Here is a 19,630-nt window from a genome sequence, read left to right on the forward strand (position 1 = left end):
TAATGCTTTGGTGAAAGAAGTGGCACTAGTCAAAACTGCAAATTAATTACTTCTGCCAATAAATTACTGGTAGAACCTGCTTATCTTTTGGTTAGACCACTGCTGCACCAAATAATATGACACTACATTAGGAAATATTCTCATTAGGAAAATAATGCAAACCAGGTCAGAGAGTTGAAGTTCCACTAGCAATTGTTCCTGCTTTCATAGCATGAATTAATTTTTAATGGCAGAATGGGAGTGCAATCTGAAAACAACCTGATACTGAATGAAATAAAGTGACACCAACACTGTTTGCAAAGGCCAGTTTTCTGTAGTTTAGTAGTTCAAACTGATGTTTAAAGTTCAGAATGAAAGGCTTTAATGCTATGCCTATGAATGGCTCCATACTGTCACACCAAAAATGTTCTGTGTGAAAGATATGCAAATGTGTAGGGTATTAAAATGTGAGCTATTTTAGGAGTTTTGTTATAGTATGCACTTTGCACTCCCACCTACACATGCCAGGTCATTTAGCAGAGAAAAACCGTGAAGCATTTGTGCTGGTCATCCAAGTCTACTACCTCAATTGGCCTGGCCACGCAGAAAGACGAAGTAGAGAGAGTGTTCTCACTGAGATGCACAAATACCCCCACCTCCTGGGCACATGTGCCAGTGTTACCAATACCTGGTCTTGCTGTTTCCCTTTCCTACTGGTCTCTGTTCCGATGAGTTCCCCTTTCCTCACAATTCCTTTGACTGCTCCTTAAAGAACCCCAAAATGTCTTTCTTTCTGTAGCCAGACAAGGTCTCACTGCTTCCAGCTGCAGTGAGCATATTTGCTTTGAAACACATTCTATTATCCACTAAATCACTTCTGTTTTACTAACTAGATGCACAGCAACATCATCTCAGTAGTATCTTGATCCCTATCCAAAAAAAGTATGTAGCCTTCAGAGTCATCAGTTGATGTTTTATATGTAGTGTCAGTACTATCAAATATTTTTAACTTTTCACAAAAAAGAAACAGATCTAATTCAAATTGTTTTTATTAAACCTTGTGGAGATATGTCATTACCATTAATTTACTAGAGGTAACAGAGCAAACACTACATACCTTATACAAATGTGCACATGCTTTTCTTTTGAACAAATTAACTTATATAATATTCTGTTAAGCCACTTCTTATTTTTATACATACACCGGGAATCCAAAAACAGACTTCAGTGTTGACAAAAGAAAACCTAATTTAGGGAAGGTGTTTTATAACAATTCATACTTCAAATTAATGAAGTAAAATATTTTTCATAGCTGCTATATGATTGCCAGCCCTGTTAAGTCTTTTGCTGTGAGTGGATAGCTACACCTTCACAGCCTCACCCACCAGTTGTGGGAATGTTATTCTCTTAAGATAGGGTCCTGATGCGCTGTGAAAAAATTATTCCACTTTTATCCCAGAGCTGAATCATCTCCCTTCCCCAGGAAGACCACTTTCTTAGGTCCTCAACTATCTCAACGCTAGGAAAAGAAAGAGGCTAAAGAAACACTAGGGCAAAAAAGTAGGATGAAAGAAAGGGACAGAATCGAGAATAGGGCTAAAAGATGGGAAATGATTATGAAAATACAAAACTTTAAAATGTTCATTACAGATTTAGCTCATACTGTACCTGGCGTAAGTCTGATAGTCCTTTGAGGATTGCCTGTTGTCGGTCTCTGTTTTTCACTACATTAGGATTAAGAAGTGGATCTCTCACATGATCAGAGCTAAAAATCTGTCGTGGTGTATGGCAAGAATCTAAAGATAAGTATAAATCAAATTAATTATACTAAGTAATTGTTTCAGTTTTACTTTAATTTCTTCCAAGTAGTCTTTATATAGGCTTTGCAGATTTTTTTTTAAAATAATTAAACAGAAAATATCCATGTTTATTTTTAAGCACGTTTTTTCTATTTCTGTAGATTTAACTCTTCACAGTGGCAGGAAATTATGGGGAGATCAGACAACTAGGGGTTAGACAATAATTGTTAATGCCAATAGATGCTGAGATTCAAAAAAGTTAAAGCTGCATAACCATTAAAACACAAATTGTCAATATTACATGTCAAAATATACAAAGTAAATATCCTTAAAACAAACTAAGTCCTTAAGAAGCATTTTTTTTTTTTAAAACTTTGCCTATCTGTAAATTTTGGTAACCATTAGAGCTGTCAAGTGATTAAAAAAATTAATCACAATTAATCGTGCGATTAATCACATTGTTATACAATAATAGAATACCATTTCTTTAAATATTTTTGGATGTTTTCTACATTTTCAAATATATTGATTTCAATTACAACACAGAATACAAAGTGTACGGTGCTCACTTTATATTTATTTTTGATTTACAAATACTTGCACTGTAAAAAACAAAAGAAATAGCATTTTCAATTCACCTAAACTAAATACTGTAGTGCAATCTCTTTATCATGAAAGTTGAACTTACAAATGTCAAATTATGTACAAAAAAAACCCGCATTCAAAAATAAAACAATGTAAAACTTTAGAGCTTACAAGTCCACTCAGTCCTATTTTGCTTACATTTGCAGGAGATAAAGCTGCCCGCTTCTTGTTTACATCACCTGAAAGTGAGAACAGACGTTCGCATGGCACTGTTGTAACTGGTGTTGCAAGATATTTACATGCCAGATGCGCTAAAGATTCATATGTCCCTTCATGCTTCAACCACCATTCCAGAGGACATGCATCCATGCTGATAACCGGTTCTGCTCGATAAGAATTCAAAGCAGAGTGGACCGATGCATATTCATTTTCACCATCTGAGTCAGATGCCACCAGCAGAAGGTTGATTTTCTGTGTTGGTGGTTTGGGTTCTGTAGTTTCCGCATCTGAGTGTTGCTCTTTTAAGAGTGACAGCATGCTCCACACCTTGTCCCTCTCAGATTTTGGACGGCACTTTAGATTCTTAGACCTTGGGTCGAGTGCTGTAGCTATTTTTAGAAATCTCACATTGGAACTTTCTTTGCCTTTTGTCAAATCTGCAGTGTTCGTAAATCTAACAACATGTGCTGGGTCATCATCCGAGACTGCTATAACATGAAATATATGGCAGAATGCAGGTAAAACAGAGCAGGGGTCATACAATTCTCCCCCAAGGAGTTCAGTCACAAATTTAATTAACGCACTATTTTTTTAATGAACATCAGCAGCATGGAAGCATGAAGGGGCATATGAATGTTGAGCATATCTGGCACGCAAATACCTTGCAACGCCGGCTACAAAAGTGCCATGCTAACGCCTATTCTCACTTTCAGATGACGTAAATAAGAAGCAGGCAGCAGTATCTCCTGTAAAAGTAAACAAACTTGTTTGTCTTAGCAATTGGCTGAACAAGAAGTAGGCCTGAGTAGACTTGTAGGCTCTAAAGTTTTTGTTTTGTTTTTGAGTGCAGTTATGTAACAATAACAAAAATCTACCTTTATAAATTGCACTTTCATGATAAAGAGATTGCACTACAGTACCTGTAGGCAGTGAATTGAAAAATATGATTTTTTTTATCATTTTTACAGTGCAAATATTTAAAAAAAATTAAGTGAGCACTGTAAACTTTGTAATCTGTGTTGTAATAGAAATAAATATATTTGAAAATGTAGAAAAACACCCAAAAATATTTAATAAATTACAATTGGTACTCTATTGTTTCAGAGTGCAATTAATCACGATTAATTTTTTTTAATCACAGTTAATTTTTTGAGTGAATTGCATGAGTTAACTGCGATTAATTGACAGCCCTAGTTACTACTGATGGAAATACTTTTTCACTGGTTTGTGTGTGTGGTGAAACTGATGTTAATGGATATTTACCAAAAATCTAATCCTTCCAAGCCTATCTTTATAGCTTGTAGAGAGCCAGTTTTCCTTCCCTGCCAGATTTTTTATCACTAAAACTATTTCACAAGTGAAACCGTATTTCAGTTCCTAAAAAAATTCGAATATATTTATATACATATGTATTACCTAATAAAGTACAGTATATTGCTAATCACAATATATTGCTAATAAAAAGAACAAGTTAACTTTATTTTCTTAAACACTATTGACTAGTGGCCTACCAAGTACAAGCTCTCTGTGTAATACTGCGCCACAACTGATAAGTCTCAGGCATTTATAAGGACAAATGTCAGAGACTTCAGTGTACTATTTACATCAGGTATTCAAACAACTCTAAATCACTAAAACCCCTCCCTCCTGCCATCTTAATATCAGTTTACAATATGTTTCAGTACCATTAAACTGTCGATATTGTGGATCATGTGTTGAAGGTCTAGTCATTGGTGCATCTGGATCAAGGTAATAAATTTCATTTGTTCGCACATAGGGAATGAAATGAGAAGAGGGTGGCCGTTCAGGTTCAATAACTGGAGAAGATGATTTCCTCTGTTGCATGGCTGTGTTGATATTCTTCCCTCTTCCACTATTGCCATTCTGAATTGGGAAATTAGAAGTATTTATCTGCCTTTGTTGTACTTGGTGTAATCTGTTTTTAACTGCTGGAACAGGTGGTGATTCAGATCTGTGCAAAATAATTTTAGTTAGACCAAAATTTTCAAGCAATATGCTTCATTTTATTAATACTCCTAAAACCTAATGAAATATTGTTTAATATATCTTTTAATAAAATCTAAAATTATGTTTTCCCTCCCCTATGTGCTTAATGTGCACTAGAACATTTAGTGGGCCCTCTGATTCACTCTTTTTGCGCAAAGTGGCCAGAAACTCAATGGATTTTGCTAATTAGGAATTCCCAGATGACAAAGAATCAGCATGACGACTCTGTGCTACTTCTCTTGTCACTCCAGGATAGGCTGCATGGGTTGATGAAAGGGAGAATCTGCACAGCTCTGGTTATTCCCACCTGCCAAAATGGTCACTTGGGACCAAAGAGCAGTCTGAAGGCATGGCCAGACCTGAGAATCAGGCCATGAATATTCTATTTCTATTAGCTTGCAGACAATTGTGGGCTCTTCTTTCCTAGACTGACTAGCATCCTATAATTTTCCTTCTATAGTATTTGACACTTATTTTAAACATTTAACAAAAATATCTTTTTTCTAGAATTAGCCATTTGCTCGTCATTCTCTCTGTACCTGAAAACAAGCTCTATGCAATTTATATAAGCAATACATATTATTTAAATCTGTGCTAGTTCTTTTAAGGATAAAATGCATTCTACACACTTTTTTATGAAGGCAAATGCAAATGAATGTGCTAGGCAAAAATATATATATTACAAAAGGTTATGTTCCCTGTCCAAGTGACAGAAAGGAAAACAGTAGGTCCTGTTCTTAAATAACTAAAGTTGCCCTCATTTTGGGACACATTCTTCTGTCTAATATATGCCTTAAATGTCCAGCACAGTTTTCCCAAGTACAGTACTCTCTGAAATGTTTTTCACTTGAGAATGAAATATATATAAACTTTTATTTAAAAAATTGTATATTTTTAGTAAAAAGTAAAAATTGCACTAAAACATATCTAATTTCTCATTCTTAATTTCCTTGTAATAACTGATACAGAATACAGACCTACCTTTCTTCATTCAAATGACTCCACTGAGATTGTTCTCCCTAGAATAAGATCAAAAGTAAAAAAAAAAAAAAATCTGAATTTTTTATAATATATATTTTATTTTGTAAGACAAAATGATTTTTTTCCTTCTAAAGTTCCTAAAGCAGTGTTAGACCTGAATTCAGGTGAAATATACTTATCTAAGCCTTTACTCAAAGAGATACTATTATAAACATTGCAGACCAAACTCATTGCTGATGTAATTCTCTGAAGACAACTTACACCTCCATGAAGTTAAATGTGCAGAGTAAATTTTGGATTTCCAGAGCTGATGCAAAAGGTAAGAAGAACCAGGAACATTAAGGTTTGTAATGCTAGTAATGATTCGGAGGCAGGGTGTGTACAGGTTTTTTGTGACTTAGGGGGACACCCTTGAGATCATGACACTCCCTGACCAAGTTCTGCCATTAGGGGAAACCTTACTAACCCAGAAAAGGACATGTTCTGGCCACTAGACATTGACCAGCTGCAAACACGCCCCTCTGCCCCGCACAGCTCCCTGTGGCAGCAGTTTGCCATTCCTAGCCAATGGGATCTGCAGGAAGGGGTGGGCCACAGGAATGTGCTGGCTGCCGCTTCCCACAGCTACCATTGGCCAGGAACGGCAAACCATGGCCAGTGGGAGCTGCGGGGGGCCGTGCCAGCGGATAGTCAACATCAGCAAAATGTTTCGAGGCCCGTAATCAGATTACCCCGATGGGCCACGTGCGACCCACAGGTTGCCCACCACAGCACTAGAGGTACCACTGACAGCTACTCCTAGAGAAATTAAGGGTTAAAATTTCAAGCCTCAGAATCAGTTTGAGTCTAATAGGGTGTCCATAGGAGTGGTACCCTGGAAGAGTGATTAGGCAAGAATTCCTTCCTCAACTCTTGTGAAGCCAAGGAAGCAGCTGAGATCTCTGCTAACACTGTTGCATCAAAGCAAGTGAGACATAACACCTAATCAGCAACTCAGAAAAAAGGCTGGCATCCTAACAGGGAAACAAAAAATAAAATCTCTAGGGGAGGAAAAGGGTGTAAAAATGAACAATTCTCCATGGTATAAAACAGGATTATGGAAATACACACACACACACACACCACACATTTTATATATATATAGGTGGAAAAGTACCTACAGGTTATTGGAACAATCAGAAACACCAGGGTATAGGACTTGATGCAGTACCTTTTATGGCTGGATCCATACTACCCAAAGCTTCAGGCTGAGCACTATTATTAAATGTAGGTCCCTTTTTCCAGACACAAGGGAAAACTGTTTTTTTCTTATAAATGAAAATATTAATTTATATACAGTTTATTAGACTTTTGAACAAGCAATTTATACCTTACTTTAATTTATCTTGTATTTTCACTCAAAGGCCAACTTTCCTGAAAATCAACTGCAAAACTCAGTTGTAATAACTGCCATTGTCGTTGACTAACGTACGTGAAAAACTGTCTTCAGTTTCGCAATTCTATCCTCCACATTCATTTAAGACACATACATGAATACCTACGGAATTCACAGATTACTTATTGTGCCCACAGCCTTTGAAGTAGTGCATTTCTAGCATTCATTTTCAGCCAAACAAATAAATGGCTTCTTGGCTGGCTACACAGAATTACAGAGGTCACTTTATCTCTGGATACATTTTTCACTGGAAAGTAGACCTGGTGTGAAGGGAAGAAATGAGGCACAATGTCAGTGCCGGGAGGTGAGCGGTATCAGCAGTATTTTCTTTAAAGCGTGGAAAGATACGATTTTTTTCAGCCATGGGCTACTGATGATGTGTGTTTAGTGGAATGGAAGAAGGAAGAAAAGGTGCAATTATAAAGTATGTACTTTGCTGTCATAAATTCTCTCACAAGTCAACAATGGCTTTTTTGGTTGTTTGTGAAAATTAACATTGTTCTCCTATATGTTTTCCTGCCTTTGATGGACAAAGAGGGTCAAGTCAGTTTCATAATTTCAATCTCCAAGAGTACGATACACAGGCTTGTATCTTGCTGCCAATCAGATTCCCTCTTTACACAGAGAATAAATGACAACTAAATAACAGGGAATAAATACACAGAAGAGGGTTATGGTGACATCAAAATCCAGGTGAGTGAAATCTGAATGTATTATGTCACTAGAATACCTACATTACTGAACTAAGTTCTGGAGTTTCACCAATGATCTAGCCCAGACACAAATGAGATATTAAGTGAGCCAAGGTTATGATGAAAAATTTTTGCTGTTATACACCAAATCATTACCTTTGTTACTGCATGTCCCTTACTCTTTGTATTCGTTTCCTGGTGAGATGAAGGAGACCTTTCTGGAGAGACTTCTTTCTTTTGACAGAGTTTGCCAGGAGTATTTCTTTCTACCAATTGAAGCAGCTCTATCTGTCGTCTTACTTTCTTTTCCTCCCTTTGCTTCTGTAGCCGTCTAGGGTATCTTTCTGATGCTGGAATATACCTTTTCCCAGGTTTGTTTATGTTCCAGTCAGGTCTCTTTCCATATTTTTCCATAGGATTTGTTTGTTTCTCCTTTCTTGCAAATTGATTATATAAATCAGTGTAACTGCCATTATTCTCTTTTTCTGATATTTTCTTTTTATCTGGATACTGCATTTCTTTCTTGCATTTTTTGATGTTAAATTTCTCTTTATATTCTATGGGAATATCTGGAGATGTACAGTCCACAGTTCTTCTTTCTACAACTGGCTCAGTGCACGTTTCAGTTCTGATGTACGCTCTGGTGTCAAAGTAATCTAAAAACAAAAGTATCGCTATTTTCTAAGCAGGCCACGTGTCTTCTTTGAATTATATTTCAGTATTTAGACTACAAATGCATTACTACTCACTTCATTCAAAACATCGATTGCTACAATATTGGCATACTTTTTTATTCCTTCTGATGTTTCAGAGTAAACCGCACAGGGGAGAACCAATATAGTGACCAGATAAACTCAGTCCATGTTTAAAAACATGGGGAACAAAATGTAAGAAAACTTAAAATATAAATGAAATGAAACTACATTGTCTTGATATATAGATTCGTCTTGTATTGTGATAGACCAATGATGAACAACAACATGAAGCTTTTATATGAATATTTAAGGTGCATCTTGTTCATAGTTTGTCAGATCTTATTCACCATTTTAAGTGCTACTGAGTGTAACAGGCATTCCCTATCTGGTTTCTTTTTTCTCTTCTCCGACAGAGGTTCTGAATTAGGAGCTGACTCAGTAACCTGTCACTTGGATCCCCACCAATATAGGTTAATTGGGATCTAAGTGGAAGACCAATTAACAAATAGAGTCACAGCTGAAGGGCTAATTAGAGGGAAAAGCAATCCTAGCAGCTGGGAGCAGATACATAGAGAGGAAGGAAACCCTGGAAAAGGTGGAGGTGCAGAACTTGCAGGAAGACAGAGCTGGTTGTTCTTAGCACTGCTTCCTTTTCCCTTAGCAATAAGAGGGGAGCTGACTAGGACTTGTACATATGTAAATAGTACTACAGATAGTGGCCTGATAGAATGCTATAATAAAGAACAGTGGTGGGGAAGGTGGCTGGAGTGAGTCTGGACTGTACCTAAGGCAAGAGAGACTCCCAGGGGACCACCCTGCAACATACTTGGGGGCTTCTCCAGGACCCATATCCCTCATCTGTGCAGGAAGCCAAAGAGTGAGCCAGCACAAGGGTCAATGGTCTGGGAAATAGAAGAAATCCTGAAATGGATCATAGAATAGTAAAAGGAACTGCAGTAATCCATACAGTTTTTTCAACAGTCCTAGCAACCAGAGCAGCAGGCCCAGATGGTGTGGCAGGCAGACCAACAGAAAGTTCTCCAGGACTTTATCAAGGAACAGATGGCCGTACAGCATGGGATACTGCAGAATCTGGTGAGTCCTGTGACCGGGGTTAACAATAGAGCCCAGGGAACTGGACATTGTGAAGTGGCTCCAAAAAATGACTTTGAGGCCTTTCACCAAATTTTTGAGAGGGTGGCTTTAAGTTCTGGTTCTTTAAGTTTGCAAGTGGCTCCTTGCAAAGCCCAAGCATCCCTAAGTGAAGAACATGCCATTGCAGATAGGATGGTTCTGTTGTCAGAAAGATCTGAACAGAAATTTAGGATGGCAAAAAGCAAAGAGGCTGTCAAGACTGGGCTACTAGCTGGTTGTTACCCCCAGAGAGCCAGGGGGTGGAGGAAGTGATGGATGTCTGATCGTAGAATAGTTCTTGCAAGGTCTTCCTGCGGTGGGGAGTATATGGTTGCACTGGCACCAATCCTCGACATCAGACAGTGTGGGGAAGCTGACTGAAAAATTCTTAGAGGCCGAGCTACCCAGAAAGACAGTCCATCTCTTGCTGGGACAGGAGATGAGAAAGAAGTTGGTAGATGCTCAGCCAGGAAAAGGGACTGAGAGAAGTCCAAAGGGCCCTCATACTCTGCCAGAGAGGGATGGTGTGTTACCAATGTCGGTGGCCAGGACCCATAGAGAGTGTTCGCATATGGACTGCAAGTTGGTGAGGTTTTGTTCTGTGAGACATGATGAAACTCCAGCAGATGTTAGCAGAGAGGGCAGTAAGGTTAGAATGTATACATGGGGAAAGGAGACATTCCTCTTGGAGGTCAAGAGAGTGTTTATATGGAAGGTGGGGGTGGTGGAGGCTTTACCCCATCCAGTTGTGTTGGGTCTGAACTGGAAACCCTTCCCAGTGAGAGAGAGAGAGAGAGAGAGAACTCCAAGGAGATCACAGGGTCAGTTATGGAATGTAGAAAAGGAGCTAGAAGAAGGGGGCTGTCAGATAGAAATTAAAAAAAACCCAGACAGGAAGATACAAGTCAGGAAGGTCAACAAGAGAGAAGAGTCTGGTAGAGGAGGAAGGAAAACAGAGGTATAACAGAGGCTGATGACTGAGACCCGTAGGGATATAGCTGATAAAACAACGGTTTACCAGGGAGTCCCAGGAATGGACCAGAGCAAGAATGAGATGTCGGGGCAGAACAGAGTGTCATGGAGAGTGGTGAAAACCTAGAATTAGAGGTAGAGTCGCAACAAATTAGAGGGAAGGTCAGATTGTCTTCATGCCAAAAGCACTCTATTGACAGGCAGAGACTGAATTGTGGGGACAATCCCCACCCACAGTTGGGTTTTTTGTGGGTGGGTGGAAAACAGAAGACAGCCACTGAGGAGCTGGGAATAACCCCAAAGATGGGGTCCCAAAAAAATCAGAGAATGGTGATAAAGGCAAGCTCAGCCCAAAAGAAGAGAGAGCATTTGGAAGAAGGTGGGGAGGCATGTGACAGGGGATTTGAGTCAGGAGCTGACTCAGTAACCTGTCACTCAAATCCCCACCCATATAGGTCAATTGGGATCTAAGTGGAAGACCTATTAACAAGTAGGGCCACAGCTGAAGGGCTACTCAGAGGAGAGAAGCAACCCCAGCAGCTGGGAGGAGATAAATAGAGAGGAAGGAAAACCTGGAAAGAGGGGCGGGGAATGCAGAACCTGAAGGAAAGGAAGAGCTGTTCTTTTTCCCCCAAAAGTAAGAGGGGAGCTGACTGGGACGCATATATATGTAAATAGTACTAAAGGTGATGGTGGCCTGAGTGAGAGTGGTCTGTACCGAAGAAAAGAGACTCACAGGGGACCGCCCCATGACACCCTCTCCTTTTAAAAAGAGAAAACTTTGTTTCAGTCTTTAAAACAAATAAATAAACCAACTTCCCACCCTACCAGTCCCCTTCATACAATACATTAGGCACACCCCAAATACTACTTAATTCCTTAGCATTTGCAAATCTCTATTGATCTTTCTATACTTGCTGCCAAGCCCAAAATATAAATTTCTAGTTAAAGAAACAAAAAATATTTCAATGGAATTTCCCAACCCATTTGAGGGCTGGAGATTAGGTATTTGTTGCAATAAAGCAACATGTATTTAAACTAAAAGGCACACAATGGCTGTATAGTTTTACTAAATATAATTTTTGCCTCAACTATAGTGCTAAGAAATGTAAAGCATCCTTGATCTTCATTTCAAGTAATAATGTTTGACATCTGGGAACAAATTGGAAGGTCTAGGCATGTGTTAGCCTAAGGACCTCTCAATATCAACTGGCAAAGGTTCCTGTCAGGAACAAACTCACTACACCTAACACGTTGCTGTTATAGTATTTATCTATAAAGAATACCATTAGAGCTCTTAAATGAAAGCCAGGATCATACTAGTCCTTAATATCATTGTGAAATGTATGTACTGATTTATATTTAAAGTTATGTATATTAAAAGTATGTCCCTATAGTTTGTTTCAAGGTGTTACTCCCTAGCAGAGGTGAAAAACCAGTTTTGTCAGACAAAGGGATGTATAGGCACGTGGCTACGTAGGCTTCATACGTAGTTTAAGCATTGTAAGCAAAACACAATGGGAGCTACACTTGCATTTCAAGACATCTTGACTCTGGGGTCAACACAATGAGTGTTGGTTAATATAAGGAGAAGCAAAAAGCCATTTAGTTATCCACTGACTGAGGAAACCCCTTGAAGGGGGTGGGGTGTATTCATGAAAATCTGGATCCTGGTTTTTGTCTGAAAACCAGCAGCTCTAAGACTGAATCCCTGGGAGAAAATGGTTATAGTTCCTATTTTATAAAGTAGATTAATAAGTGCTCCTAGTTCTGTGTCCACCCATTAGCCTTACTCAGTATCTCTCTCTCTATTTGATCATAAGTTTATGATTTTTCATTATAAATACATTTCACTGCTGTGGTGTTATAAAGGACCTGATTTTGAGTTTTATCAGTCAAGCTGTGTGTATAAGTCTCCTTTGGGGACAGTGAACTTAGTAATTACAGTGAATGTCCAGTGACAGGGGCTGGACACTATAGGGAACATTCTGAGGACTAAGGGGTTGGTGTATTCTTAGCACTAACCTGCACAAAGAGGAGGTCTGCAGAGACCTGGAAGTAAATGCTTGTGGAATTTGTTATAAATAAGTAGTATAAATAGTAAGTGCTTGTGAATTTGTTATAAGATAGCTAATGGACTATGCCAAGCACCCTATGTATTCAAACCCAGTTAATTTATTAATTAATTAATACAGTTAATTTGGGCAAAAGGCTGAGAATACTCTTATGCCGTACTTATGTGCCTTCATGTTTCACAAGTCTAAGCATGCCTTGGATGAAGTGAGCTCCTCAGGGCTTTGGATCCAGCCCACAGGACTGCCCCCCCCCCCGGGTTCCACAGGCCCTGCTCCACTCTCAGAAGAGGCTGGCACCACGTCCCTGTGGCCTCGGGGAGGGGGGGAGGGAGCAGACGGCTTCGTGTGCTGCCCTTGGCTCCAGGCACCGCGCCCCGCAGTTCCCACTGGCTGGGAACGGGGAACCGCAGCCAATAGGAGCTTTGGGGGAGGTACCTAGAGGCGTGGCAAGGGCCGCTTCGCAGTGCAGGGCCAAGACAGGCAGGCAGGGAGCCTGCTCTGGCCACAGTGGGCGCTGCTGCTATCCCGGAGCTGCTTTAGGTAAGCGGCGCCAGCCCAGAGCCCGAACCCCTCGTGCACCCCACCTGCCCCCCAACCCTGAGCCCCCTGCTGCACCCTGCACCCCTGTGTACCCCAACCCCCTGCCTGCACCTCGAACCCCTCCTGCACCCCAACTCCCTGCCCTGAGCTCCCTCCCGCAGTCTGCGCCCCATCCTCTGCCCCAATCCCTTGCCCTGAGCCCGTTCCTGCACCTCCCCAACACCCCGCACTCCCTCCAGCACCCCAACCCCCTGCCCCGCATACAATTTCCCCACCCAGATGTGCCCCTCGGCCCAAAAAGTTTGCCCACCCCAGATTAGAGACCCAATTTTATGGGGTTACAGGGGCTTCTGTATAGATGACTTAGGTTAATCTACCCAATGGGATGCCGTGCTCAGTCTAGAATATACCATCAAATACTTAGTTTTGCAGTTCCCAAACTGTGGATTTGTGTCTCCAGAGCTAATTTTTGCTGTTAACAAGCTTATTTTAAATAAATAAATATAGACAGGTGAGAAATAACAGACCTCAACCCTATCGTACCTCTGCAAATTTGTCTACACAGAGTCAATCCCTTACATCTCTCTAAAAGTGCAAAGTTTCAAAAAGTTCAATGAATAGAAGATAGTTGGTGGCGGAACAATACTCCGCCCCCACTATAATCAAGAACTGGCCTAATCTGACAACTGTTTGTGAACAAAATCATGAAAAAAAAGATGGCACTGTCACAGCCAAAGTTCTCAACATTGGGCTTAAGAGAAATGTTGAACACATGCTGAGTACCCTAAAGCCTATTTCTGTAGCCCTGAACAAAATGCAGGGAAATATCTGTTTTATTGCTGACTCTGTTGAAATGTGGAAGGAACTGAGTGAGATCTTAAAAAGAGAAATATGTAATGACAGAGTTAAATTACAACCATTAAAAAAAAAAGAATGGGACAAGCACTATCTCCAGCTTATTTTCTTCCAAATATTCTCAATACTTGGTACCAGGGTCAAACCTTAACTGCTGAAGAAGAGGAGTTGGCTATGACATGGACATCCAGGAATCATCCCTCCATAATGCCAACTATAATAAACGTCAGGGCTTAGGGTGAACCATTCAAGAAATATGTTTGCTGATGATGTTTTATAGAAAGTCACACCAGTGAACTGGTAGAAGTCACTTAAAGCACTTGAATTTAGAGACTGTTGAAGTGATAATCTCACTTTTAACAGCAATAGCTTCTTCTGTTGGTGTAGAAAGAATATTTTCTTTCTTTGGATTAATTCATTCCAAATTGAGAAATCATTTGGGACCTGAAAAAGCAGGAAAGCTCGTTTTTTTTTTCCTCCAGATTATGAACAAATAGAGTTTGCTGACAGAAGGAGCATTATAGTGCTTGCACCTCCACTGTTTTGTCGACAAAAGCCGCCTTTTGCTGACGAAACTGTGTAGTGTAGACAAGGCCTAACACTGGACGAGATGTGACAGTCCTAAGAAAGGAAGGCATGCTTAGACTTGTAAGGGAGGTTGCAGTACTGCTACCCTTACTTCTGTGCTGCTGCTAGTGACGGCACTGCCTTCAGAGCTGGACAGCTGGAGAACGGCGGCTGTTGGCTAGGAGCCAAGCTCTGAAGGCACAGCCACCACCAGCAGCAGTGCAGAAGGATGGCATGGCATGGTATTGCCACCCTTACTTCTGTGCTGCTGCCTGCAGAGGTGGGCCCTCTGTCGGCAGCTGCCACTCTCCAGCCACCCAGCTCTGAAGGCAGCAGCGCAGAAGTAAGGGTGGCATGGTATGGTATTGCCACCCTTACTTCTGCACTGCTGCTGGCGGGACACTGCCTTCAGACCCGGGTGCCCAGCTAACAGCTGCCACTCTCCAGCTGCCCAGCTCTGAAGGCAGTGCAGAAATAAAAGTGGCAATACCGCTACCCCCCTTAAAATAACCTTGTGACACCCTCCCAACTCCCTTTTGGGCCAGGACCCCCAATTTGAGAAATGCTAGTCTTCCCCCGCCTGTGAAATCTGTATAGTATAGGGTAAAAGCACACACAAGACCAGATTCCACAGTTTGGGACACGTTTTTCATGGCTGTGAATTTGGTAGGGATCTACCTATGAAGCATTGCAAACCCTTTCCAAAGCACCCTGTGGCTAGTTGCACAGTGGGATAGCTACCCACAGTGAACTGCTCTCTCTGTCAATGCAAGAGGTGTTGTTGTGGATATGCTTCACTGACACAAGGACCATAGTGTGGACATGCAACAGCGGTTTAATACAGCAGTGGCTGTTCGTCGTCATAACTTGCACTGACAAAACTCTCTAATGTAGACAAGGCCTTAGTTTCCCTATTGCTGCTATTTTATTTACTCTTGATACTCTAATCTGTCTAAGCAGTCACTTCTAGTTTTACTCGGTGCTGTATAAACAAGATTTGCCTCTACTGATAGCCTGAGCTAATGAAGGAGCTATTCCACTTTTTTTTCTTAAAGAATATGATACCCTACTAAATCATATTATTTTTTTGGAATGTATACCTGTCTGCACAGCAGTATCTTTCCGAGGAGAGGTTACGGTTTTTACATCTTGATGCATCTTACTGCTCACTTCATCAGAACAATGATCATGATTTACATTTGAAAGGCCACATATTTTATCACCTAAAAAGTAAGAAACCAGTGACTTAAACAATTTTCTATTAATGTCTATATAAATCACACTATCAAGTTGACCCTATCCCTGTAGTTTAATAATTAGACCTTCTGGGTTCTCGTCCTGACTCTGCAATTGGCTCACAGTGACACCTTGGCCACATCTCTTACCCTTTCTGGGGAAGATCTTCTAAAGAAATTACAGGATTTAGGAGTGCAAGTCCCTCTGAAAGCCAAAACAGTTGTACTTGTGCTCCTCAGTACTCCTGAAAATCTCCATCTGTGTCTTTCTTCCATTATAAAAGGTGGATAATGCTTCTTGGTGTTTGAGGCTTGATTAACATTATATATGTTTAACTTTTTGAGATACTTGACTAAAAGGACAGAAGTTTTGTTCAGTTTCTGAAGCCAAAGAGCAATGTCTAGACTGACAGGATGTTTTTTCTCAAAAATAGGATCCATAGCTCATGCAAACCCTCCAAAAATAAAATGAAATATATTAAAGTTGGTACTTGCCGCTGCCGCCACCACCACCACCAAGATTCTTCTGCAGTTTTGAAATGTCATGTCCTTTTTGAGCCAACTGTCGAATACGTTGTTCCTGTTTTAATCTCTGTGCCTGTTCTTGTGCTCTCTGCATTGTCTGATAGAGCTCATTTGTTTTAAGAGTCATGATTTCCTATCATAAAAAGGGAGACAAATGCATGAGATCATTTAGTCGGAGAATAAAATAAACAGGGCTGCATAATCTCCTTATAAGTTTACATCTATTCATGATTTTTTCTATTTGGGTATTTTTTTAAGTTAGTAAAAGAAATAACAGAGATGCAAAGATCTTTATGTGAGGCTAACGGAGAGCGTAGAGCCAGCACTGTAGCAGCATAAAGAGCTGGACTACGTTGTGATCCCCCTGTACCATGTGACTTGAAGGGAAGCAAAGAAGCAGGTATTAGAAAACTGTGCACCCTATACTTATGGAAGAGAAACAGCAAGTCCTCCCCAAGCAGAGATGCTTCTTCACACTTTTAAGGCTCTGTGGGTTAAAGGTGCAGGAAATGAAGCCAAGTAACAGCTCCTTTCAATACATTACATACTTCAGAGTGGAAAGAAGTGCCCGAGTCTGGTCTCCTCTGTGGCTCTTAGTGCATGTTGGTAAACGGAGGGGAGCATCTGATGGTAATAAGTTTCCTGAAGGAGCTGTGCTGCTTGAGGGAGGTGAGTCCAGTAACGCAATGCAGTGAAGCAGGTCTTCTGTACAGGATCTCACTCCCCAAGACCTATAGGGATGCCTCTGATTTCCGTACAGAATCTGGAGCCTTATGTGGCTTGAGATATACCTGCACAATGCCTTCCTTGAACCCCACAACATCTCTTCCAAAGAGGAGAATAACTCAAGTTATGTGGCTCAAAACATCAGCTAAATCATTTATCTTAATTTTATTCCTTCCACACATTTGTCCATAGGAGATAAGGATGGGGCCCCTAGAACACAAAGTTTGAATCCACCAAGCAGTCAGAAGGCTTCTGCCACCGGAAGATTGAAATAAAATTTATATGGAGTGTTGGGTGGTGTTCACAAAAAGTATTCTAGTACCTCCAAAACGTGTCATTGATTTTTTGACATGACATTACTAAAATTTATTCTGGGGGGAAATAAACTTCAGCCCTGACAGGACACATCTAGTCAAGTACATTACATGACATTTGTGAGGTCTCTCAGAAGCATCAAGCTACAGACCAATACTCCAGGTTAGGTATTCTCAGACGGTATTGCAGTTCAAAGCAATTTTTGCTGTTTTAACTAAAAATTTTAAAAATGCTATTTTGAGTACAAAACATTGCCTAAGACTTTATCTTCCTCAGCTTTATTTAAAACTATTTGAGGTTTTTGTCCATCTTGTTGTCTTTTTGTGAAAACTGCCTGGACCTCAAACCACCCCCACCCGCCAAAAAAACCCACAACCAACCCCTCAAACTAGTGAGTACACAAAATGAATTATATTGGTGAGGAGAGAGATTTCAGTTTAATGCATGTGACATTAGTAAATTCATCTTTTTTAATTATGGAAAAATAGGTGGACAATGTCCTTTCTAAAGTGAAAAAAGCTTGAGGTGGTGCTGGGGGGAGTAAGGCAATACTTTTCCCCTCACAATAGGGTGGTATTAGTGCTGACTTAATTTTCTAGGCTTTCTAGTTTAATCAAAAATGGTGGGTAACATTTTTGAATCAATCCCATGGGTTCTGTTACTTCTTTCATTCAAATATTAAATATTAATTTATGTTAACAGACGTGTGGCAAAATCCCCTACACTGCTTCAAAAATCTCAAGATTTTCAACCTTAACTATAGTCACAAATGGAATTTCAACACTACTCTTGCCTCATGCATTAGATAACAGTAGTATTTACTATTTATTTCTAAGTCTATTAGGCATTGGCAGTTCCATTAAACACTGTCATTTACGTGCACGAAGTAAAGGTTTAACACCCACTTCCTTTTGTTTCTGTTTGAGCATATCCTCTTCAAACTGTTTTTGCATCAGTTCTCGTTCTCGTGCTAAGCGGTGTTCTTCTTCTTGTTCTTCCCATTTTCTTTGCTCTTCCTCCAGCTGCTTCTTCCTTCGCTTTTCCTCTACTTGAGCCATTATAGCTTTCTAGTGATGTCAAAATCATAATAAAATTTAGTAAAATTAACACTTAGTAGTATGCATAATATAAAATGTATTTCATGTCTCCTATATACATTACAAAATATGTAATTTGTATTCTAATTCCATAAAAATCCAGTTCAATAAGAAAGATATTATTTTCTGTGCCACACAAAATAAATGAAACTTAGCTCTCTGGCAGGCAAACCTATTCAGCAGAAAGTATGCCAAAGAAAAATACAATTTTTAAGAAGTCTCACAGGGTATGGGAGGGTGTACACACATGCCCCTGAATTGTATCACATTCATTACTTTTTATAGGCTTCAGTTTCCCTGGGGGGAAATAACGCAACTGGTGTACTTTGATCCATCTGTTTGGCCTGGAAGGTGTTATAATGGTATTATACAGTATATTATGACTCCAGTCAGCCACAATAAACCATACTGCTCTGGCAGTGGATGTAAATATAATTAGGGGGCTTAGTGTAAATGAGAATAAGGACCATACTGTTTTAAACATCTGCTGACTAGGAACTACAATATCAGTCCAGCTAAGATATGCTGTGGGTTATTTTTCTGAGGCATCAGTTTTATAATAGAGGCTCATAAAGCACTTTACAAACATTAATTATGCCTTACCCACTACTGCTGTAAGTGAGACACATCTGGTTAACCAGGGTAATCTGGTGAAGGAGAAGTCACAATTTCTATTCCCCTGAGCAATGTGTACTGGCACCCTGGCTCCTTCTTTAGTCACATCACCACACCTACCCTCATTCATTCTTCCCATTTAGGCTGTGTCAGATTAAAACATGATTGTACCTGATGTTCTAACTGTTTCTGCCGCCTCCTGTCTCTTTCCTCAATTTGTGCAGGATCCAAGAGAGCTGTCATTGACCGGAGAAAACTATGAAGAGAATCATTTAAATATTTTTCAATTAAAAAAAAAATTCCAGAGTTTTATTTAATCTGAAATATCAGCAAGATTTAAATGTAAGACTTTTGTATCAAAATAAGTACCTTTCATTCATTGTCATAGGTTTGCACTATAATAAATACAGCAACTCCTCACTTAACGTTGTCCCGGTTAATGTTGTTTTGTTGTTACGTTGCTGATCTATTAGGGAACATGCTCATTTAAAGCTGCACAATGCTCTCTTACAGCGTTGTTTGGCAGCTGCCTGCTTGCAGGAAGAACAGCCCGTAGGAGCTAGTTGGTGGGGGCCTGGAACC

At 40.0% G+C, this 19,630-nt stretch overlaps 1 protein-coding gene across 5 annotated transcripts in view; it reads right to left on the bottom strand.

Moving 5' to 3' along the window:
• Window positions 1-19,630, bottom strand: part of CCDC66 (coiled-coil domain containing 66) — a 98,371-nt gene that overhangs the window by 58,617 nt on the left and 20,124 nt on the right. For all 5 annotated transcript variants that reach the window (XR_013346700.1, XR_013346698.1, XR_013346697.1 and 2 more), the window contains 8 exons: window positions 19,220-19,304; window positions 18,242-18,403; window positions 16,266-16,428; window positions 15,636-15,758; window positions 7,854-8,353; window positions 5,571-5,608; window positions 4,268-4,554; window positions 1,648-1,775 (listed from right to left, as the gene is read on the bottom strand). Coding sequence is in view for 1 of the 5 variants with exons in the window: in XM_077822545.1 (XP_077678671.1) it covers window positions 1,648-1,775; window positions 4,268-4,554; window positions 5,571-5,608; window positions 7,854-8,353; window positions 15,636-15,758; window positions 16,266-16,428; window positions 18,242-18,403; window positions 19,220-19,304 (1,486 nt within the window). In the remaining 4 variants the exon portion in view is untranslated. The remainder of the gene's footprint in view (window positions 1-1,647; window positions 1,776-4,267; window positions 4,555-5,570; window positions 5,609-7,853; window positions 8,354-15,635; window positions 15,759-16,265; window positions 16,429-18,241; window positions 18,404-19,219; window positions 19,305-19,630) is intronic.

This window comes from Eretmochelys imbricata, chromosome 7 (assembly GCF_965152235.1).
Source record: "Eretmochelys imbricata isolate rEreImb1 chromosome 7, rEreImb1.hap1, whole genome shotgun sequence".
Taxonomy (NCBI): Eukaryota; Metazoa; Chordata; order Testudines; family Cheloniidae; genus Eretmochelys; species Eretmochelys imbricata.